The sequence below is a fragment of the Leptodactylus fuscus genome, chromosome 11 (genome assembly GCF_031893055.1).
Source record: "Leptodactylus fuscus isolate aLepFus1 chromosome 11, aLepFus1.hap2, whole genome shotgun sequence".
NCBI lineage: Eukaryota > Metazoa > Chordata > Amphibia > Anura > Leptodactylidae > Leptodactylus > Leptodactylus fuscus.
The window spans coordinates 76,995,537-77,020,117 of record NC_134275.1 but is presented as its reverse complement, the minus strand read 5'-3'; the positions used below and the strand labels follow the sequence as shown (position 1 = coordinate 77,020,117).

Here is a 24,581-nt window from a genome sequence, read left to right as displayed (position 1 = left end):
GGCTGAGCAGTCAGTAGGCCAAACCCTGACTACGACTACGACCTCACAGATGGCTGACATGGTCCGTCAGAAGCAGATCCTGCAATTCAGGAAAAAGCCAGCCATTGATTCCTATGAAAGTGAATATGTATCGAACTATGTAACTAATGATACAATGTTACTACTTGTATAATATAATATATAATAAGCAATACTTTTATTTTGAAGCTGGAGATGAAAGCAATAACTTTTTTTTCTGACTTGAATTGCAGTAAAACCTGATCGGAACTCCACATCTACAATAATGAGCTGCACCTGACTGTCAGGAACGCCCTTCTGATGGTGAAGAGCTATGGTACCAGCACCAATAGCTCTTCACCCGGGGCACAGAACATGACAGCCGATAGTGCACTGAATTCAGCGCACAGTCGGCTCTCCAGCGGTATATAAAACCACATGTGCCCCAAGGGGTGAAAGGTCCTCTTTAAAATAGGAAATATGTGTATCTTATACACAGAAAGGGTAAATCCTAAGAATCCTTTCCTTTGATGGGCTAAAGGAACTTCTGTCCGACACTGCTGTGGGGGATCTTTAACATATACTCTATTTACTACATGGACATCTTGTTAGATTTCAGTAGACAATGTGCAATGTCTCAAATCTCCTGTGGGGGTGCTGCAGGAGGAACCACACACTTGTTACATCAGAACTGAACACAGAGGGATTAATGAGCTTGTTGGTGGGGAACCTTAGAACGAAAATATATGGTCCCAAGTAGACAACCCCAACAGCTGCTTCCTACTCAGGTGGGGTTACCTGAGGGCAAGGAGGAAGGGGTTGGGGTTTAAAAAAAAAAAAGAAATTCCAAAAATGTTGTTGTATTTCTGCTCTGAAGTAAATGAGATTTAGTTGGAACTTAGAAACCCACCATCACTATTCTATGTCCTGACACATACACAAGTGTGTATAAGGGATGTGAAGAACAATTAGATGCAGAGCGATGGCTTCACCATATCTATATAAAGAGTATACACGGAAATAAAAGCATCAATGTCCACAGAATATACAAAGCTCTATATACCATCTGTACATGGGTGCAGTACTTCTGGATTCTTCCTGTATACCACCGCTTGTGTATATGGGATATTGCATGTCAGGGGGACATTGTGTACTCACTGGAAGGCAGGAGTCTGTCTGGGATTGTGTGAGAGATGGGAAACTTGGGGAGTAAAGTCTCTGCTGGCATTTGGTTCTCATTTGGAACAAGGAGGGGAACAATATTATTATAGGATGTGCTGGGCACAGCGAGACAGCGGTGGGGGAGAAGAGCCCAGACAGAGGACTGGAAAGAGGGAGGGGGACACTCACATACTGTATAGCAATAAGGCCAAGCACTGAATGGTGGTTTACTAGTATGTCCTGCTATGTATAACGCAACTAGTACCCGAATAATAGCGCTAACAGTGAACTCATACTGATCCATCCACTATCATAGCAGTTATATTCTTGTACATAGGGGGCAGTATTATAGTAGTTATATTCTTGTACATAGGAGTAGTATTATAGTAGTTATATTCTTGTACATAGGAGCAGTATTATAGTAGTTATATTCTTGTACATAGGAGCAGTATTATAGTAGTTATATTCTTGTACATAGGAGTAGTATTATAGTAGTTATATTCTTGTACATAGGAGTAGTATTATAGTGGTTATATTCTTGTACATAGGAGCAGTATTATAGTAGCTATATTCTTGTACACAGGAGGTAGTATTACAGTAGTTACATTCTTGTACATAGGAGTAGTATTATAGTAGTTATATTCTTGTACATAGGAGTAGTATTATAGTAATTATATTCTTGTACATAGGAGCAGTATTATAGTAGTTATATTCTTGTACATAGGAGCAGTATTATAGTAGTTATATTCTTGTACATAGGAGCAGTATTATAGTAGTTATATTCTTGTACATAGGAGTAGTATTATAGTAGTTATATTCTTGTACATAGGAGTAGTATTATAGTGGTTATATTCTTGTACATAGGAGCAGTATTATAGTAGCTATATTCTTGTACACAGGAGGTAGTATTACAGTAGTTACATTCTTGTACACAGGAGGTAGTATTATAGTAGTTATATTCTTGTACATAGGAGCAGTATTATAGTAGTTATATTCTTGTACATAGGGGCAGTATTATAGTAGTTATATTCTTGTACATAGGAGTAGTATTATAATAGTTATATTCTTGTATATAGGAGTAGTATTATAGTAGTTATATTCTTGTATATAGGAGTAGTATTATAGTAGTTATATTCTTGTACATAGAAGGTAGTATTATAGTAGTTATATTCTTGTACATAGGAGTAGTATTATAGTAGTTATATTCTTGTATATAGGAGTAGTATTATAGTAGTTATATTCTTGTACATAGAAGGTAGTATTATAGTAGTTATATTCTTGTACATAGGAGTAGTATTATAGTAGTTATATTCTTGTACATAGGGGGTAGTATTATAGTAGTTATATTCTTGTACATAGGAGTAGTATTATAGTAGTTATATTCTTGCACATAGGAGGTAGTATTATAGTAGTTATATTCTTGTACATAGGGGCAGTATTATAGTAGTTATATTCTTGTACATAGGGGCAGTATTATAGTAGTTATATTCTTGTACATAGGAGCAGTATTATAGTAGTTATATTCTTGTACATAGGAGCAGTATTATAGTAGTTATATTCTTGCACATAGGAGGTAGTATTATAGTAGTTATATTCTTGTACATAGTAGGTAGTATTATAGTAGTTATATTCTTGTACATAGGAGCAGTATTATAGTAGTTATATTCTTGCACATAGGAGGTAGTATTATAGTAGTTATATTCTTGTACATAGTAGGTAGTATTATAGTAGTTATATTCTTGTACATAGGAGCAGTATTATAGTAGTTATATTCTTGCACATAGGAGGTAGTATTATAGTAGTTATATTCTTGTACATAGTAGGTAGTATTATAGTAGTTATATTCTTGTACATAGGAGCAGTATTATATTAGAATATAGGGGAAGTATTAGACCTCATTCAAATGTCAGTGATTTTTTCTCAATAGACCCATAGCCTTTCATTGGTGTGATTCATTCATGCTACATCAGTGAAAAAAAGAAAGGACATGCTTCTATTGTATGAAAACACTATTATCTGAATAATCACAATCACGTGACTGGTTATTTATGGCTTCTGTGAAAATATCTACAATTGCTACATATATGCACACATGGCCTTATACAGTAGTAATTATATTTTTACATAGGAGTTTTATAGGAATATTTCTTGGTTTTTGTGTGTAATAGATGTGGACAAGGAATCTGAGGGTTTCCATCCTTAGATCTGAGTTGTGCCATGACATAGATACAGATTTCATATAAAGTAACATCCTATCTTAGTGATATTGTTACAATGAACCTCCTTGGCATAATCCCCGCAGTGAGCACTAGCCCCATGCGTCCATAGAGATTATAATAGAGAACTATCAGTGACCAGGGCACCACTAGATGATACTGGAAGCAAATAGCACAGGAGGAATCGTATATGACAGAAGTGGCCGGTGACTGATGTGCTGCACAGACTATACACAGACACAAAGCCCCGCTGAGATTTCTGCACATCAAATAGACAGGATGAGATTAATAGAGACACTGAAGAGGTGGCAGCTTAGATTAGCCAGTAATTCATACACAGTCCACATAATATATACAGCCGTCCGTCACAGCTCTGCATTGGCTGCACAAATAACCTCTTCTGGAAAATCACTTTATACACTCCGAGAAAACTTTAAACAGATGGAAAGGTCCCAAGAGTCTGGAGCGGTAACACATTCTGCACCGAGAAAATAGCAAGAATTAAAGGAATCGGAAGATAAAAGCTAAATTATATCAGTACAGATTACACTGAGTAAGGTTTGGGGAATAGCACCCTGAAATACTGCAAGGTGTTGCACTACCATAAGATTTTTGGCAAATGAGGTGTCCCCGCCATTTTTGTGCTATAGTTTTGAAGGTATAATGGAAATCTGGATAAGATTATTATTACTGGAAAGCCACCTACCTAACTACTTAGAAGATACATGTCACATCGTAGAACATGGACACCAGTATGGCTTACACATGGGGCTCTTAGAACCCATGTTCTTCTCATCACTGGGAATCTCAGGGTCAGAAACATATCCCCTATACTGAGAGAAGGGGATAAGCTTCAATAGTGGTAAAACCCTTCTGAACAGAGTTTGTCACCAGAACCAGCATATCACCCCAGCCCTGCAGATAGATAGGTTACTGTCACCAGAACCAGCATATCACCCCAGCCCTGCAGATAGATAGGTTACTGTCACCAGAACCAGCATATCACCCAGTCCTGCAGATAGATAGGTTACTGTCACCAGAACCAGCATATCACCCCAGCCCTGCAGATAGATAGGTTACTGTCACCAGAACCAGCATATCACCCCAGCCCTGCAGATAGATAGGTTACTGTCACCAGAACCAGCATATCACCCCAGCCCTGCAGATAGATAGGTTACTGTCACCAGAACCAGCATATCACCCCAGCACTGCAGATAGATAGGTTACTGTCACCAGACCCCAGCATATCACCCAAGCCCTGCAGATAGATAGGTTACTGTCACCAGACCCCAGCATATCACCCAAGCCCTGCAGATAGATAGGTTACTGTCACCAGGACCAGCATATCACCCCATCCCTGCAGATAGATAGGTTACTGTCACCTGATCCAGCATATCACCCCAGCCCTGCAGATAGATAGGTTACTGTCACCAGAACCAGTATATCACCCCAGCCCTGCAGATAGATAGGTTACTGTCACCAGAACCAGCATATCACCCCAGCCCTGCAGATAGATAGGTTACTGTCACCAGACCCAGCATATCACCCCAGCCCTGCAGATAGATAGGTTACTGTCACCAGAACCAGTATATCACCCCAGCCCTACAGGTAGATAGGTTACTGTCACCAGACCCAGCATATCACCCCAGCCCTGCAGATAGATAGGTTAGTGTCACCAGACCCAGCATATCACCCCAGCCCTGCAGATAGATAGGTTACTGTCACCAGAACCAGCATATCACCCCAGCCCTGCAGATAGATAGGTTAGTGTCACCAGACCCAGCATATCACCCCAGCCCTGCAGATAGATAGGTTACTGACACCAGAACCAGCATATCACCCCAGCCCTGCAGATAGATAGGTTAGTATCACCAGAACCAGCATATCACCCCAGCCCTGCAGATAGATAGGTTAGTGTCACCAGACCCAGCATATCACCCCAGCCCTGCAGATAGATAGGTTACTGTCACCAGAACCAGCATATCACCCCAGCCCTGCAGATAGATAGGTTAGTGTCACCAGAACCAGCATATCACCCCAGCCCTGCAGATAGATAGGTTACTGTCACCAGAACCAGAATATCACCCCAGCCCTGCAGATAGATAGGTTACTGTCACCAGAACCAGCATATCACCCCAGCCCTGCAGATAGATAGGTTACTGTCACCAGACCCCAGCATATCACCCCAGCCCTGAAGATAGATAGGTTACTGTCACCAGACCCAGCATATCACCCCAGCCCTGCAGATAGATAGGTTACTGTCACCAGACCCAGCATATCACCCCAGCCCTGCAGATAGATAGGTTACTGTCACCAGAACCAGCATATCACCCCAGCCCTGCAGATAGATAGGTTATTGTCACCAGATCCAGAATATCACCCCAGCCCTGCAGATAGATAGGTTACTGTCACCAGAACCAGCATTTCACCACAGCTGAGCAGAGATAGATAGGTTGGTGGCACCCATATTAAATGGTGTTTTTCCCTTATGAATCAATATCCCCATTGCTAAGATACCGCCATTTTGGTCAATATACAAAAGAGCTCTTTGAAGTCATATCACTGCCCTTATTGCTCCAATTAGTTAATATGCATATTGACAAAAACAGTGAGGCCCCGATTCACAAGTGAAGAACACTGTTATATTCATGTGTAGTGTAATACTAGGTATTCTAAATTTAGTTCACACATTAAGGTCTTGATGCAGATTTCCACTTGGAGCCTGCACTGAAGTCTGCATCATATCCATGCTCATCATACCTCTCTTGCAAGTGAATGGGGTTTGTGCACCTCCATTTGCAAGAAAATCCACCAAGAATCTGGAAAAATAATGAGTATGTTTATTATTATATATGAATGTTCGATGTGTGATCTTCTCCTTCCCACTAGTACTGCACTACTGATACTACCTTACCTTATAATCCCAGCAAATGCAGCTCCCGATAAAAGGCAAAAGTGCAAACCCCACACAAGTGGCCATTCCCAAAGCAATGTAAGTGGTGGGACCTAAGTGTCCCAATTTAGACTAGGGACTAACATTGCTGTGGGGATTCAGCCATGAGCCCAATTAATCAGAACCTTTTAAGCCTCACGATCGAAAAAGTACAAGCGCCAAGTTGTAAAAAATACAAACAAGAGCCGGAACAACGGCACAAAGTATGTGTGAAGTTTCCTCACTTCTGTCTATAATCCTGCTCTCTTGGCCAGGCATTGATGGTTCTAATAAGGCCTGAATGCCAAATTCTTAGGGCTGGGGTGGATTATGTTCTCATCCACTTCTGGCTTGCTACCGTTTCCACATTTCCATCAAAAAATTTCAAAACAAAACGGCGAGTTTATGGCTTTTTTTTGTACGGATCAGAAAAACACAGAAGGTCTTAGGCTTTAAGATGCAGAATATATCAGACTTTACTCAGAGGATCGACCTGGTTTACACCCGTGTGTGTATGACATTGCGGTCTACATCACCAGGGGTGAACCTACCTTTTTCGCCGCCCGAGGTGGACGACAGAAAGCCGTCCCCCCCCCCCCGGGAGGACGGGGCGGAGCGGAGCGGATCGAAGGGGGGCGGAGCGAATAGGGCGTGGCTCCAGCGGCCTCCCCAATCCATCGCTCGGTGACAGTGATGCTGGGATGCCCTGAACCGTATAGGGAAAGGGCTCTGGACTTGCTGGCTGGGTTTAGAAGATGTTTGTAAATATTTTGAAAAGGTGACGAATGAATGAAAGGTAGAGGAGGAGTTGTTTTAAGGGTCTATTTAAGAAGGGGGCACGTAGGTGGGTGCTAACCTTCTGCTTAGCCTAGGCTGATGAGAGGAACAGGACCTGCTAATGGCGGACACTCTGGAGAAGCTGATTCTGGACCGTGTGGCTAGTCGGGGCAATGGCTGGCTCCTGGATATGCTCCATAGAAGCGGTGCCCCGGTGGATATGGCTGCTCCCTCTCGGGTGGACGGCAGGCCTCAGCGGGTGTCTCGCCCGCCATCTCGCCTGAGCCCCAGCCCGCCGGCGCGCGGGGGGGTCCGTGGTCCTAGCCTGGGTGGTGCGGCGGTTCGCGGTAGGCCCCCTGTTAGAGATAGTCCCAGCGTGTCAGGTGAGCGACGGGGTCGCGGCGGGCGGCGGGGTGCGGGCTCCGGCGCCACGGGGGGAGGGGCGGCTGCCTTACCTGTCCTTCATCCTGTTCCCAAAATGGCGTCCGCTTCGGGCCCGCGCGCAGCCCCTGGTTCTGCGATTCCCGGGTCTGAGGCGGGGGGCGGGGCTTCTCCCCTTCTCTTTGATGACGCGCCCGGCGTGTCTCCTCTGCCGCCGGCTCTCTCTGCTGTGGGAGCCGGCTTAGAGGTCTCGGCGTCTGCTCCGGCCCCTCCCCTAGTTACGGGGGCGGGGCTTCCCGTTACCATGGCCGGCAGCGCGGACGGAGCTGCGCTTGCCGGCTTTCCCCCTGCTGCTGTCGGGTCTGCGTCGGACCCCCCAGGTAGGCGGCAGGTTCGAGTCCCGGGTGGGGATGTTGTTCTTGGGGCTGTGTTGGGTCGGCCCACCTCTGAGAGGGGCGTTCCCTTGGTCGGCGCTGGCTCCGCCCCGGCCCCGCCCCTCTCTTTGCTAGATCGTGAGGGGGGGCTCCTGGGGTCTGCCATTAATTTCCCTCCTGTTTTTCCGGCGGATTTGGTCAGCACAGCCATAGCTGTGGGGGGCCCTGGGGTTTCTTCGGGTGGCCGCGTCGGGTCTCGTAGGCGGAGGTGGGGGCGGGGCCGGGCTGACAGGGGTCCTTCCGTTACGTCATCTGGGAGGCGCTCTTCCGCTTTTGTGACTTCTCCTTCTTCTTCCTCAGAGGATGGTCGTTACCGCCGCCATAGTGGGCGTCACCAGGAGGTGTCCAGAGGTTCTCGTGATCGCAGAAGCCGTGATAGTAGAAGAAGCCGCAGACGTACCCCGCGCAGCCGTTCGTCTTCGCGATCAAGGCATTGTCGGATTCAGAGGGACCGGAGACTGTCTGGCGGGTCGCGTGCCCCTTCGTCCAGTGGCCGTAGTCGTCGCGGAACCTCGCCACCTGCTTCGGAGCGGAGGGCCCCTTCGACATCGATGGCTCCTCGCCCGGAGGCGCTGCCTCCGCCTGCAGCCGCTGCGGCGGCCGAACCTCTTCAGGTCCCCGCTGGGACGAAGGACGGTGAGTACGCCTGCCTTCCGGCGTGGGCACCTCTTCATACTCCAACACACGCTAGTTCAGGGGAGTTTACTTCTATGCTTAGAAAACTGCTTGAGGTAGCGGAAGGAAGAATCCAAGATTCTACAGCCTCACCCGGGGGGGCGACCCCCTCGCCGGCCAGGGACCTCGCAGCTAGTTGTTTAGTGAGGGATTCCATGTACTGTGGGGTAGCTCCGCTGGGAACTCATGTTCCCACGGAGATCAGGGATAAGATTGTGCGCGGGGACTATATAGACATTTGGTCCCTGCTTTCAGCTGAGCAACTGACTGTGGATAAGGAGCGTTCCTTTGAGAGGGGCGCTGAGCGTAAATCAAAGGTGGCCAAGTCCTTCGGCAATTGGCTGCAGGCCTTCGCCATCTTTGCCCATATTGTCTGTCAATCGTGTCCGGCTAAGGGCCCCGAGCTCTTTGTCTATATGGACACTATTTTCAATGCTTACAAATTGCATGGGGGCTCGGCCTGGTGGAGGTACGATGAAGAATTTCGTCGCCGCCTGGCTCTTGACCCCTCTGTCGGTTGGGCCACTAAGGCCGCCGACGTATGGATTCAGTTGATTTTAGCTCAGCGCCCTTCTCTTCCTCGCCCCTTTCAAGCCAGCGCCGCCGGGTCGGGTGGCCAACCCGGCTCTGCGGCCCAGAAGCCTAGCGGTGCCTGCTGGCTTTATAATGAGGGGCATTGCCGATTCCATGCCACGTGTCGATTTCGACACGAGTGTTCCATATGTGGGGGAACGCACTCGGCCTTGCGGTGCTTCCGCCGTAACCGGTCTGGAGGCAAGCTGGGTGCGTCCGGCGCAGCGGAGAACGCCGGTGAACGGGCAGGTGCTGGGACAGTGGCTCGCACTGTACCCCAGGAGGCAGGAGGCAAGCCTTCTGCTTGATGGTTTCCTTCACGGATTCTACATCCCTCACGACCCCTCCTCTGTTTTGGTCCTCTCTCAGAATCTGAAGTCGGTTAGGGAGGATGAGGATTTGGCTTGGGAGAAGGTACTTAGGGAGGTTGCGTTGGGTCGTATGGCTGGGCCGTTTCCTGAGCCCCCTTTGTCTAACTTGCGGGTTTCCCCCTTGGGTCTTGTGCCCAAGAAGGAGGCCGGCAAATTCCGGCTCATCCACCACCTTTCTTACCCTCCCGGGTCATCCGTCAATGATGGTATTTCAAAGGAGGATGCGGCTGTGTCGTACACCTCCTTTGATCGTGCCGTCCTCCTAGTCCGTAGCGCGGGTCCAGGTGCACTGTTAGCTAAGTCTGATATAGAGTCTGCCTTTCGCTTGTTGCCTGTGCACCCGGATTGTTTTCATCTTCTGGGTTGTATGGTAAAGGAGCAGTATTTTGTAGACATGTGCCTGCCCATGGGATGTTCCATCTCTTGTTATTATTTCGAGCTCTTCAGCTCCTTTCTGGAGTGGCGTTTGCGTTTTGAGACGGGCATCCCATCGGCGCTGCACTATTTGGATGACTTTCTGTTTGTCGGTCCTAGTGGTACCCATGTTTGTGCATACCTGCTCTTTACCTTCCAATCGCTGATGAAACAGCTGGGGGTTCCCCTCTCCCAAGAGAAGACAGAGGGCCCGACAACTCGTCTTTCTTTCTTGGGTATTGAAATTGACTCTGTTGATATGGTTTTTAGGCTCCCTCCTGAAAAGCTTAGTCATTTGGTTTCCCTGGTTGATGAGTTTGTCGCGGCAAAAAAGGTTACACTTCATCAGATGCAGAGCCTCTTGGGTTTGTTGAATTTCGCTTGCAGGGTGTTGCCGATGGGCCGCGCCTTTTGTCGCCGGTTATCGCTGGCGACAAAGGGCGTTCAGAAGGCTCATCATTTCATACGCGTTACTCGCTCCCTTAAGGAGGATTTGCGTGTATGGAAGATTTTCCTGTCTAGTTTTAATGGCAGGGCCGTCTGTCAACAGGAAGAGGTCTGCAATGCTGAATTGTCGCTGTTCACTGACGCGGCGGGGGGTGATGGGTTCGCAGCCATTTTTGCCAATGACTGGGTCAGGGGATCTTGGCCGAGGCATTGGTTTGATTCAGGTTTAGTCAGAAATATGGCTCTCTTGGAGCTATTCCCGATCGTGGCTGCGATCGAGCTATGGGGTAATAGGATGGCTAACAGTAGGATCTGTTTCTGGTGTGACAACATCGCGGTAGTGCAGGTGATCAACAGTCAATCTTCTTCCTCTCCTCCGGTCCTGGCGTTGCTGAGACGTTTAGTTCTGATGTGTTTAGTCCATAACATTTGGTTTCGGGCGCGCCATGTCCCTGGGGTGGAGAACAAGATTGCTGATGCCCTTTCTCGCTCGCATTTTCAGGTGTTCCACTCCCTCCATCCGTCCGCGCACCCGGTGGGCTGGAGCTGCCCGGATATATTGTGGCGCCTGGCAGAGAGCAATTGTTAGAGTTGATTCGGGCATCGGTGTCTGCTGCTACGTGGAAGAGTCATTCTGCTGCATGGGTCCTCTGGTTGTCTTCGTCGGGCGGTTTGGTACCCGCAGACAGAGACGAATTATTAGCTGTTTCCTTAGATTTTTTGGCGGCTATGCGCCGTCAGGGTTTTTCTTATAGCATGGTAGTCAAAAGGTTAGCCGGGGTAGCTTTCATGCTGAAGTTATTCGGGAGGGTGGACATAACAAAACATTTTGCCGTCAGTCAGGTTCTGAAAGGTTGGAAGAAGGAGAAGGGTGGGGGTGATCGTAGACGTCCAGTTTCGGTTAGTTTGTTGGGACGCTTATTGGGGGTTTTGGCTATCGTTTGTGGGGATGATTATGAGGTGTTGCTTTTCAGGGCCGCTTTTTCCTTAGCTTTCTTTGCGGCCCTGCGTATCGGGGAACTTGTTAGTCCTAGCAAAGCTAAGCCGGGGGGTTTGTCGGCGGGCGACGTAGTTGTCTCCGATTCTGACGTTAAACTGTGTGTGCGTCGGTCCAAGACCGATTGTTATGGTAGGGGTTTTTGGATTACGGTTGGGAGATCCGGTACTTCGCCTTGCCCTGTTGTACTTTTGCAGGGGTATGTGGCTAGGCGCCCGCAGGCGCCGGCCTTTTTGGTGCATGAGACAGGTTCCCCCCTTACCCGTTTCCAGTTTTCTGCTGTTTTCAAAGCCTGTTTAGTGGAGTTGGGTCTGGAGCCTCGGGATTTCGGGACCCATTCTTTTCGGATTGGTGCAGCTACCACCGCAGATGCTTGCGGTCTGGGTGAGGAAGCTGTGAAACGTCTGGGTCGTTGGAAGTCCGACTGCTACAGATCCTACATAAGGCCAGACCTGATGACTCCCTGATGTCCGGCGTCCGTTGGGCATTTTGGGTATGCTGATTCGGCCTTGATTAACTGTTTTATTGCTCTTCACCGTTTGTATCTCACGTTTGGTTTTTCTGTCTTTCCAGATATCCGTCCTACGGTCTGGTTGATTGGTCACTCTTACCTGTACTGGGCCGAACAGAGAGCTGGGGCTCGTCCTGGTGGCGTTACCTTTGGTTTCCCTGATGTTGATTTTTTCTGGCGTGGTTTCCGAGGACTTCGCTGGCGTCAGGTACTTCCGGAGATTGTTTCGGCTAGCAGATCTACTAGTGGTCCAGCGGTGGTGTTGATTCATGCCGGAGGTAATGACATCGGTCAGGTTAAGCTGGCGGAACTCATTACAATGATCAAACAGGACTTGAGACGAGTCTATGACTTTTTTGATTCCGTAGTCTTAGTATGGTCCGAGGTTGTTCCCCGTAAAGCGTGGAGGGGTGCTAGGGACCTTGCCGCCCTGGAACGGGCCAGGAAGGTTCTTAATATACGAGTGTCTAAATTTGTGCGCTCCATTGGAGGGCTGTCAATACGGCATTTGGATCTTGAGGGTGATAATGGTGGTCTTTTGCAGCGTGATGGGGTACACTTGAACCCCATTGGTAACGACATATTCTTGTGGGGCCTGCGTGATGGTGTTGAGAGGGCATTAGTGCTTTTGCGTGGGGGGGCCAGCAGCCAGGTGTAGGGGGTACACTGCCTGCTGGGTGGCGGGTTACCATGCCCAGGAAGCTGACAGAAAGTACTACATGCCTGCTGTTAGAGCAGGGCATTCAGGTTAAAGTGATCCGGATTTGAAGATTGGGCATGGTTGGTCTAATTTTGGTTTATTTTGATTTACAATGTTTACTAAATAAATAAAGCTGTGGCCTTCCCACATATACCACGTACTTTATGGTTTAGTGTGTTTTCTTTGAAAGGGTTAATATTCTAGTCACCTAATTTCTACGGGGTATATATATATACATGCGTCCAGCAAGTCTAAGCCAGTCCAGGACAGCTTGTCCTGGACTGGCTTAGGTAAGCAAAAATGCCGCCCTCCCTGGGGCCCTGGCATAGCGCCGCCTGAGGCGGTCGCTTCAGGTCTCCTCATGGGAGGTGCGGCACTGTACATCACCCAGCTGACCCAGCAAGGCCCTGTACATTATAATACTGTATCCTAAGAATAGGACATCGATATTAATTGCCACCAGTGCCAGAAGTAAAGCGAGTACAAGAGCGTTCCTGAGGTTCTTTGGGCCAACCAGATAAAGATTCCAGTTCCCCAAGGAAATAGACCACAGTACCCTTCATATTTGGGTGTCTTCTGCTGGACCACTATGTGTTATAGATGGAGGATCCTCCAGTATTCTGGTGGGCTAGTCTGACGCTGATATACAGAGCTGGAAGAAGACATCTGCATACACTGCGTAGTGACCATAGAGACTGCCTTATATACGGTGTTTTATGTCATCTATAGGTGACATATACCACTGTATGACTACAGATTGCCGTATATGGAGCCTTTCAGCAACATCATATAGGGGTAATATTCCCAATTTACACTTTGGGTGGAAGGCTTTAACTTGGTGTGAACAGACACTGAGCTGTATGAAATCTGATGCAGCGTAAAAACATTCACTATGGAGACTAGTCGTATTTTTCATGGCTTGTAAATCCAAAGCCATAACCAGCTGTCAGTGTAGGGTCAGGGGGATCACGTCAGGGTCTCAGTGATTGAACACAGACTTGTCCACAAATTGAATTGTATTATGATTATTATTTTTATCATCCACAAGTGACCCTTGCGATGATCCTCAGCGGGGGCATGACGATAGGGGTCACGGAGGTCGCAGTTGCAGATGTCTGAGGACACCCAAAAGATCTTCCTACCCCATATAAGACGACTTTCATTATGCATGACGTGTAATAGTGATAGGAATGGGGGGTCTGCTTTGGGTTTTGTCTTATGTCCTTTGACTCACAAGAAAGTTAAGTAATATGGAGTATATAACTCAAGAATGGCACTGAATGGCGGTTTTGAGGGTCATCGGATAAACTTGTTACCGGCAGCAGATTTTCCTTGGAATATATTATTAACTGCTACAAACACCCTGTGGAAGACGCGAGGAGATACAACCATAGGTTTAGCTTTATGTTATTAACAGTAGTAAGCGCTGTATTTAAAGGAACAGAAACATTGTGGCTATACATTTGCAGGTAATTACATTACATTACATCAATGGCCACCAAAGTTGGGTGGGGTCTCCATGAAGCACCGGACTATGAAGTCTCACCCTTAAATTGTCCATAGACCTCCAATAGCCAACAGCAATTCCTCGCTAATCCCACAAACACATGCACACTTGATCTGGCCTAATGTGCATGTGTTATGAGCAGGAGTGGCGTATTTTGCTACCAGACTGCACCAGTGATTTCTTATGTCCCTGGAGAATAAAATCATGGACATGTTGCAATCCACCATGCTTAATTGTTTTTCCCCTTGACATGTGCAGAATGAGTGTCAGCCAAATATCTAGTACACATTACATGGTTAACTCGTTCCACCAAAATCAGAAGGTTCAGCAGACATTAGTCCAATGAGTGGCTATAACTATGGCCAATTTCTCTGAGTTTCCTTTCTGACAGAGGAAGGCTGTGTGTCATACATCTTCTCACTCCAATATGGTATAGGGCTAATAAATTTAGGATGTGCAGAATGTCAGCCATCAAAGGAAATCAGAGAAGAGGTCAAAGATGGTGGTGAGGGTCCTGGGCCTTGGCTAGTTGGCTGGGTCTTCTCGCAGCTGTGACCACTATAACCCCTATAGTTTTGCCAGTGACTGGAGGCCTACTTTAACCCACAGGACGCAAGTGGATAGAATTTGTGGACATAAATGTACAAAAATAAATCTATTTCTCGTTTTTATAATCCTGTGACCCTACAGACATGACAAGTGTAGAATTAGTGACTATCCTTAACATTTCTAGACATGTTCCCATCTGATGTATGGCGCTGGAGCGCAGTGAATGGACCGTAGTGTTCAGCACAGACAGGCCAAGGAGATTCTGAAAACTATCTTTTTGTGACACATACTTTCTAAAACCAAACCAAATATTGACCTCCCCTCCCTGGCTGCGTTCAGCCCCCCAGCTTCTCCCAAAGTGAAGGCGTTCTATAAACAGGAGCTCTGTGCATCCGTCCACACAATGGGCTCTCTGTCAGATCCTTCCTTCAGCTCAGACAGAGGATGCCCTCAGCGCTCACCGCCACTCAGCCTAAGAAAATTCTATATATTTCCATTTCAAAGGGGCCATTTTAGGGGACCCTGGGTGGGGACGCAGAGGGACCCCGAACACTTAGAATGATTGGCTTGTAAAACTTGCATTGTTTAGCGCCACATTCCTGTCACTAATTTAGAAATCCTTTCCTGAAACATCAGTCTATGGGGCCAGACATAGCCGAATACCAGCGTGTGGAAAATTCAAAGGAAAACAGTAGCCGTGTGTGTCTGTGGAATGAAATCCATATGGTTTTACCGTGTGCGGTTATGGGGCATGGGGCTCATGTGAATTGCTATTTGACGTATTCAGTCTTCTCTCTAAGCAGCGAATACCTTTCCACTGACAGCTGGCCAACTATTTTATCTAGGATCGCAGGTATTATTTCAGGATAGACATGACTGCCTGGTAAACCGGCCCGCGACGGCGCAAATCACAGAGAGGGTGTAATGATGAGCGCAGAGCTTGGTTTGCCTTCACCCGGGGCAAAGGTGCAGTTCATTGCCCTTACTCTGTAACTCCATACAAGCACAAGGTGCCCCCTGATCACACATCTCTAGTGTTCGAGTGAAATCTAGATATGAAACGTATTATTCATCCGCAATTGGGATATGACAGCCCGGGCGCCATGAAGATGAAGGACAGGACGACAATCATGGGGATCCATTCCTTATAAACAGGCAACATGAAGAATGACAAAAACTAACGATAATCCACTTTTATTTTTATAAGAATGGAACAATCCATTACTCAAGAAATTTTTGATATTCCTTCAAACCAAAGAGCACAGGAATTTATTGGATCATTGCAAACTTTTGTACCAATGGAATCGTCTTCAAGGCCTCCTTTTATATTATTGCTAGCAGATTTATACCCCCAAAGTTTCCCCAACAGGACTAGGCTGAGCATTCATGAATTGGCTAGTATCTGAGAGCCATAGACATAGGTGAGATATCATCCCATTAGATTAGCATTGGCCAAGAGAGGTGACAGTAATGGCCCCAACCAACTATTTGTTGTATATAAAGATGTTCCTCGGAGAGATCGCCTGCTTCCAGAGGTGACAAGGAGAGGTTCATTCCTCTATTCCTGTTCAGAATACATCCATCATTGACCAACAGCTATTGATTGTCAGTTTTAAGTCAATTGGGCTCAGATTGTGCTTCCAAATAAATACAAGTACAACATTCAGCTGACGCCACAAATCTCATAGTCCAAACCAGATCCAAACCACCTTTCTAGCACTTAGGTAGGGATTCATCATCTGAAAAACTGACTTTGTACAAAAGAAGGGGCCGATCCTTCAAAAGAAAGAGGCATGGAAGTTATATTGATGGCTACATATAATAGGTACATGCAATATGCAAGATACAATTACCTAGACGTTAGTACAGGACAAATATCTTTCTGTAGCCAATTGGGTTTTCCTACAAATAACCCCGGAGTACAGGTCAGTATTGTAAGGGAGACGCGGGTTAATGATATATTTACTTATTATGTTATTAGGATTCATTAATAGCACTTGGGATTGTGATACTGGACGCAATGATCTGCTATGTAATAAAGACATGACCTTTCCACCTTAGGGCCACGATTAGTAAAAATATGGGAGAAGATTTACAAAACTAAACATGCCAGAAAACTGGCCGAACCTGAACCAAAAAAACCAGGTGTATAGACTGTGCACCAGATTTATTATGCGGCTGTGGTTTCGTTACAATGGGAATGACTTAAGATGCACCAACACATGCCAAAAATATAACACAACGGGCACACAATTATACCACAAAGTAATCCAACCAATAGTGGTCAACAGTTAACAGTGTCTACAGATGCACCAAATGTATATCCAGATTAGGCGCATCTTTATACCGCCTGATCTAAGCTTATACAGGCTTCAGCTGGCCATGCACATAAATGGCTGAACCAACTATTTTTTGTTGGGCTCAGTTGACCATGTAACGTGTATGTGAGCCTCCTGTCACTTCCCTGATCGCAGATGTTGGGGAGGTAACGTTGCCCAGGCCTTTTGTTCTTGGGTAGATAAGTTCCTGTCTCTTAGAGTACATGGCCTACCGTACTTGGTGGAGTAGAGTGGCGATGTTGGGCAAAGCGGCGCGTTCAGCTGACAGCTATCTAAAGTGTATGAAACTGAAACTACATATCTATAGCATTGAAGGGAGTATGCCCCCAGAACCAGCGTAGCACCCACACCCAGAACCAGCGTAGCACCCCCACCCCAGAACCAGCATAGCACCCCATCCCAGAACCAGCGTAGCACCCCCACCCCAGAACCAACGTAGCACCCCCACCCCAGAAACAGCGTAGCACCCCCACCCCATAACCAGCGTAGCACCCCCACCCCAGAACCAGCGTAGCACCCCCACCCCAGAACCAGCGTAGCACCCCCACCCCATAACCAGCATAGCACCCCCACCCCAGAACCAGCGTAGCACCCCCGCCCCAGAACCAGCGTAGCACCCCCACCCATAACCAGCGTAGCACCCCCACCCCAGAACCAGCGTAGCACCCCCACCCCAGAACCAGCGTAGCACCCCCACCCCATAACCAGCGTAGCACCCCCACCCCAGAACCAGCGTAGCACCCCCACCCCAGAACCAGCGTAGCACCCCCACCCCATAACCAGCGTAGCACCCCCACCCCATAACCAGCGTAGCACCCCCACCCCAGAACCAGCGTAGCACCCCCACCCCATAACCAGCGTAGCACCCCCACCCCATAACCAGCGTAGCACCTCCACCCCAGAACCAGCGTAGCACCCCCACCCCATAACCAGCGTAGCACCCCCACCCCATAACCAGCGTAGCACCCCCACCCCGCACACAATTAGGTTAGAGTCCCCTCAATCAAATGCTGATTTCCTCTTGTTAATTGGATCTTCCATTGCTAAGATATCACAATTATGTCAGTTTGCAAATTAGTTCTTAGTAGCAATGAGGGTGTTGGCGCTTCCCTTTCTGGATCAATGGCAACTCCCTCCTTGATCCAAAGAATTCATCTGAAGATTGACATACAAGGCAACATCTCCGCAACGGATGCAGCGATTCACAAGGGGGAACCACTGCTGATTCAGATAACCCTAACCTATCTATGTGCAGGGCTGGGGTGATCCTGGGTTCTAGTGACAGACTCTAGACGGGCCAACAATGGGGCCTGATATTGGGGCCGAGCTCTTCTAACCAGTCACTTTAGCATTCCATAAGCCTGGGGCACCAAGTGATGACGTCACTGCCTGGAATCCAATGTGTTGGCGAATGCTTTGGTAATGGTAATGGTCTCTTAAAATGGCGACATGTGTGTGCTGTCTATCTATATAATAGCACTGGATATGGCTATATAGAGGAGGGCATAGAGCAGTAGGTGCTATGGGCTGTGTATATGGCATTAGTACTGCGGGCCATGGGTCCGCCATCTTGCATTTCATCCCTAATTGCTATTTCTGTAGGAGAGCCAACACGCAGAGTATAATCTGCACATTATGCTTTGTGTGAAAGGAACGCTCTGAGCCCGGATCACACCCACAGCTATTTCCTAAGTGACGTTTCACATTGCAGATCTCTCTCGTCATTAATTCAAAGAGCAGAGAAATCTATCGAGTTACCGACAATCTGTCATAAAGTGGAATGAAAACACAGACATCATGTGCCGCGACCACCGCTTATTATATACACACCAGGCCCTGGAACGTCCAGCGAATTCCTATAGAGGTCCCTTCTGTGAGGCTCATTGCGCCATATTATATTTCGTAGACTCATTTTCCATAATTCGTTTTCTTCATCTATAAATCTATTTCTTATAACTGCACGATGTGATGTCACACATGAATGTATACTGCGTATATTACAGCCATGTATGATATTACGTATATAACATCACCAGGTTACACCTGATGATTCTCCATAGACTGCTCCTAAGTGATTCATTATATCGACCACCATCAATGATCCCAATAATATTCCCTCTTATATAATATACCTTCCATTCAGTCATTATTGCCTACAGGTGTCTCGCCTTATTACAGCCAATAGCTCCGGCTATTATTACCTATGGCGTCTCTGTGTAACCCTTTATATTAGGGGATATCAGTATTAGGATTAATGTAATAGCCAAAGCCATGAGGCAACACAAGTGAAGGGCCTAAGGACTGAGACAACCTGCTGACAACAGGTCCAGTATGAAACCCATGGTCAGAAGTTGTCAGTGACGTAGACATAGAACCAGTGGTCAGACCACAGACTTCCCAGTCGGCCATGGCCACGGCCTTTTATTATTATGCCTTTAATTCTTCCTGTTACACATGACAGAAACTCTTTATATTTCATTCCCCTACAGAAGGTAATATATATATATATATATATATATATATATATGTCTCTGTATAATACCACGTAGATATACTAGTATAAGCCTGAGACACCATAAAGCATCACGTGGCTATATCCTGTATACATGTCTTACCTCAGCATATACCCTTTATATATGTACAGAACATACCCACAGCGGCGGATATACCAGTTACCTATACTATGCTATGGCAGGAAGGATCAATGGAAAACCAACTAGACTCATCCTATATGTAGGCCTCCATGGATGTAACACAGAACAAAATGTAATTCCCGACCATTAGAGGATGTAAATATATCCTGAAGGCTTTTCATGGCTCAGAATTCAGTCTTGGGGACCGTAGTTGGCCAAACTTAATTTAGTAGGGGCCTGACTGTTTACTTGGGCCTGTCACAATATGGCGCCAGGAACGTTTGTCAAGTTTTACCTTTATTAACATGGTTTCGTGTAGTAGGTTTGGTAACTGTGTACATTGCCTGGTACGTTGTGGTGATGGTCATGTGTGTAACATATGTAATCCATGTAATATATAGCTCCAATCAATGGGTGATACTACTGCTTCACGTGACATGTATGTAAAACATGAAAAATCGTAATAATATCACATCATATTTTATGCATCTATCTATTTATCTATCTATCTCCTATCTATCTATCTATCTATCTATCTATCTATCTATCTATCTATCTCCTATCTATCTATCTATCTATCTATCTATCTATCTATCTATCTCCTATCTATCTATCTATCTATCTATCTATCTATCTATCTATCTATCTATCTATCTCATATCTATCATCTATCTCCTATCTATCTATCTATCTATCTATCTATCTATCTATCTATCTATCTATCTATCTATCCATCCATCTATCTATCTATCTATCATCTATCTATCTATCTATCTATCTATCTATCTATCTATCTCCTATCTATCTATCTATCTATCTATCTATCTATCTATCTATCTCCTATCTATCTATCTATCTATCTATCTATCTATCTATCTATCTCCTATCTATCTATCTATCTATCTATGGGCAGCATGGTGGCTCAGTGGTCAGCACTGCAGCGCTGGAGTCCTGGGTTCAAATCCTGCCAAGGACAACATCTGCAAGGAGTTTGTATGTTCTCCCTGTGTTTGCGTGGGTTTCCTCCCACACACCAAAGACATACTAATAGGGAATGTAGATTGTGTGGGACAGTGACTGACAATGTCTATAAAGCGCTGCGGAATATGATGGCGCTATATAAGTAAGCGTAATAAATAAATATATCTATCTCCTATCTATCTATCTATCTATCTATCTATCTATCTATCTATCTATCTCTCATACACTGTATTACTCCTTCAGGCAGTGAGTAGCGGAGAGGATCTGCTGCGGTTTCTCTCACTAGTTCTCTCAGGACCCGGGTGATTGACATATTGCTCTCTACTGTAATAAGAACGTCCAGATTCGCTGCTCGCCCCTAACAAGCTCCGCTTTCATCCCTTGCTCCCAGCTCTCCTGCTGTCTTCCCTTGAAATAACTGACACCTCTCCCAAACTATTCAGCAGACCTCAGCCCTCCCTGGCACTTAGTATGGCAGGTAGAGGACAGAGGGCGGCATTCACGACAATCACACAGGAGGGGCGGCATAAAGAGACCTACTAATCATCCCAATGTGGTAAAGTCACGCACTTTGTACTCCATCCTGAACGCCTCCATGTTTGTAAGGAACCTTTTATATAGATTGCAGGTAGTGAGACTCATTGAGGAGACTCTGTTGTCTAGTGCAATGCTCCATGGGAAACAAGAATACAAATTAGCTCTAAGTTTTCTGCTTTCTAGAAGAGACTTTACTTGTAGCGAGTAATGATTCACATCCCTAAACCAGTCACTGATGTTACTAATACTCTGCACAACAAAGAACCAAGACCAGCCGTATAAGAATTCATCTCCCACCTGTACATAGCAAGCAGTCACCTGCTATATCCCTGTCCTGGCCTGACCTCTGTCATCTACTCTCATGTTAGTCCCCGGCCTAGAAGGTTTCCTCATCTTGGATTTACACCAAGGCTAATTATTTCTGAAGTGTTAAAGCAGCGGCTGACAAGTGCTGCCGCTGCGCCGCCGGCCCTCAATGTCTCCCTGGTCCGATATTTTCGATCAAAGACCTACGCGCTGTCAACTAGGTTTCCGCTCCAAACTCCAGTGTCCCAGTAAATAGCGTCTTTGTCCTGATCTGTACCTTCCCCCCTAACACTCAGACTGTCACCTATATCCAGGGATTTGCTATAAGTTATTGCGTGACTCACTTTTCACTTTTTTTGGGTTCTGCTCTTTGCATTCCTGCAAATCTGAGAGCCAGAAAAAAATATTTCCTCCTTCCCAGAGATCACCGCCAGCACCTTTTTTTATGGATTCGTGCAACTCAAATCTCATTCTGCCTTCATGGAAAATTCTGTCCTCACTATAAAAAGTGCTCTTGTTCCATCCGCCAGTGCTGAGCTCATTACAAAGAAAGCGAGCAGAGAAATAATCTGGCTGCTCAAACAATAAAATATCTCCATTGTTCTCCGGCCCGTAGGAACGTCAGAGCAAAAGTTCAGGGGGGTCACTTTTAATATTTTGTACCCGCTATATGACAAAACCAATCAATCATTTGGTCTTTGGAGAACTTGTCTCATGGTAGCAAAAAATTCTTCAAATGTCTCAGAAGCTCAGAAACAAATCCTAGCAAAAAGATCAAAAATGGTCCACAGTGCTGATAGAATATAACCTGAATCCCAAAAAATTATCAACTTTCTCACTGGGATACATTTTGGGATTGTTACATGTGGTTAACCCTTTACTCTCTGAAGCCATTAAAGACAGGTGGGGTTTACCTGACCCAGGCACACGCCTACCCCTAACCCCCTCGAGGTATCATACAGGGTCTGTGACCCCTCCCCCCCATTTTCAGGACCATATGCTGCAAATACCAGCACAATGATAAATCTATCAAACCTGCCTCTTGCATGCACCACTTGCTCTGAGATATGAGTGTCACTGAGGGTGGTATGAAGGCTGCACTCCAAGACATACCTCACATCCCCAACATCTACCTGGGCTCCCTGTGCGCCTGCATCCCCTGCACACCACACACACGCCTCTGTACACACACAGCTATTCTATACATACACTGCAGGCATCCTTACACAAACACATAGATACAATGCACTGCTATGTACGGGGGCGAGGGCAGGGGTGTCAGGCATCTTCCCCTTAGACAATGCCGATACACATGTACAGATGTCATTGCAGCACTACGTACACTCACACACAAATATATCAACATTTTACACATTTATTAGCAATATTTAGATAGCAACTTGCAAACTCTTGTGACAATATCCAACCCGGATAAGGACAGGGACACAACATGCCATAGACTACAACAAATGACCACAATATTTTTCTGTACATTCACATAGTATACATAGTCATATATTACATATACATTGTATACACCATATAAAGACGCAGCAGAAAATTGTGCAAGAACTGGCAGAGTAACACAATTCTCCCAAACCCCAAACCAGAAGGAATTTGTCTATGAGCCGCAGCAGGTGGTTCATTCTCGCCCTGTAATCCAGCTAACACCCCTAAATATACCCAGTGGACCTCCGCTGACCTGCAGAAGATTAGGGGACTGAAGTTCCCTGTGGCTTCTTTTTGGTCAGGACTTGTTGCCAAGTTCATCTGTCATTGACATCTTTAGTGCAGGGATGCTGAGGGTTATACTCCACCTGCTGCTTCACTACTGTGACAAACAGTGACAAAATATTCTTTACATTTAGCTTTTTTCTATGAATTGGAGATGACAGCGCACAGAGTGGACCGGTCCCAATAACTGCACCAGGGCCCCTCCTGTCTGACTACAAAGACAGGTAGATACATTGTACCCCGCTGACGGATGAACTGGCCGCACCTGATATTTTGTACTTTTCTATATATTTTATAGCTGCTGAATCTTCATTTCTATCACGGTTAATAGTTTCCAGAACTGACATTTAGTTTTTGTTCAGTGACATTTCGTGCAGATTGGACGCCTCCCTGTCTGTCTGTCTGTCTGTCTGGGAATCTGTGCCAATCAGGAGCTCTGAGTCATTATTGATGACTTTGACAGCCCAGCTCCAACTTCCAAAATATCTTATAGCCCCAGGTTGAGACATTAACGTCCTTCTAATAGGTACCTGCAGAAACTATTTGGCCAAATAGGCAATCGAATCAATGGACCCAAATGGATTAACTTAATTTTTTGCAATGCAATTTTTCATTTCTCACCAAAGTGGGCACTCATTACTTGCATCACCCCAATTATCCCGTCACTAATGATGATATCCCCTGGCACAGTCTGCCCCCCTTCCTCCAAAATGGCATGATAGATGCCAGTCTTACCTGCTGCCTGGGTCCTCACCAGCTGCCAGAAGAGAAGCAGCGCCAGGCTGCAGAGAGGGGGCACCCCGGGGACCCTGCATCTCCTGGGCTGAGGCCGGGGCATGGTGCCCAGGTACAGGGAAGGGAGGGGAGAGGAGGAGGGCCGCAGGATCAGCAGGAGCGAGGTGCAAGGGAGCAGGACAGGACAGGACAGGAGAGCAGAGGACAGGCTGCAGCTACTGCTGAAAACTCTCTACTTACACCATGTGCAGACAGCCTGGGGAGGGGAGAGGAGGGCTGCCCAGCGCTGGGAGGGGAGGAGGAGAGGGGGGTGCCTGAGGTGAGACCCTATGTGAGCTCCCTTTCATTAAACACACCCACTCTCACCCACTTTCTCCCGTATTTACCTCCGCTCTCACCTTCTAACTTTCCTTTTGTCATTAATTCATAATATCCCTCCCTAATTTTCAGCAATTCTACGTCTACCTTTCGCTTCTCCTCGCTGTCACCTTCTGCCCTCCTCCTCCATCTTCCAATGTAGCCCACATGGTCAGTCACTGGTGACCCCTCATCTGTCACACACCTTCACCCTCTCCGGCTGTAGTCGCCGGTGGCGCAGGAGTGTGTGAAATTCCTCACAATTCCTCCTGTGGACACAGCGGCGACTTACATTCTACAGAAAACAGTTAATTGCA

General features: G+C 46.4%; 1 protein-coding gene across 5 annotated transcripts in view; it reads right to left on the bottom strand.

The window, feature by feature from the left end:
- COL11A2 (collagen type XI alpha 2 chain) overlaps window positions 1-24,170 on the bottom strand; it is a 106,412-nt gene extending 82,242 nt beyond the window's left edge. For 3 of the 5 annotated variants that reach the window (XM_075259548.1, XM_075259549.1, XM_075259550.1), the window contains exon 1: window positions 23,908-24,169. In XM_075259548.1, the coding sequence (XP_075115649.1) occupies window positions 23,908-24,010 (103 nt within the window). In that variant the 5' untranslated portion in view covers window positions 24,011-24,169. Of the gene's footprint in view, window positions 1-23,907 lie in introns of all 5 variants that reach the window. The other 2 variants (XM_075259551.1, XM_075259547.1) reach the window with 1 other exon arrangement.
- Between the last annotated feature and the right edge of the window lie 411 nt (window positions 24,171-24,581).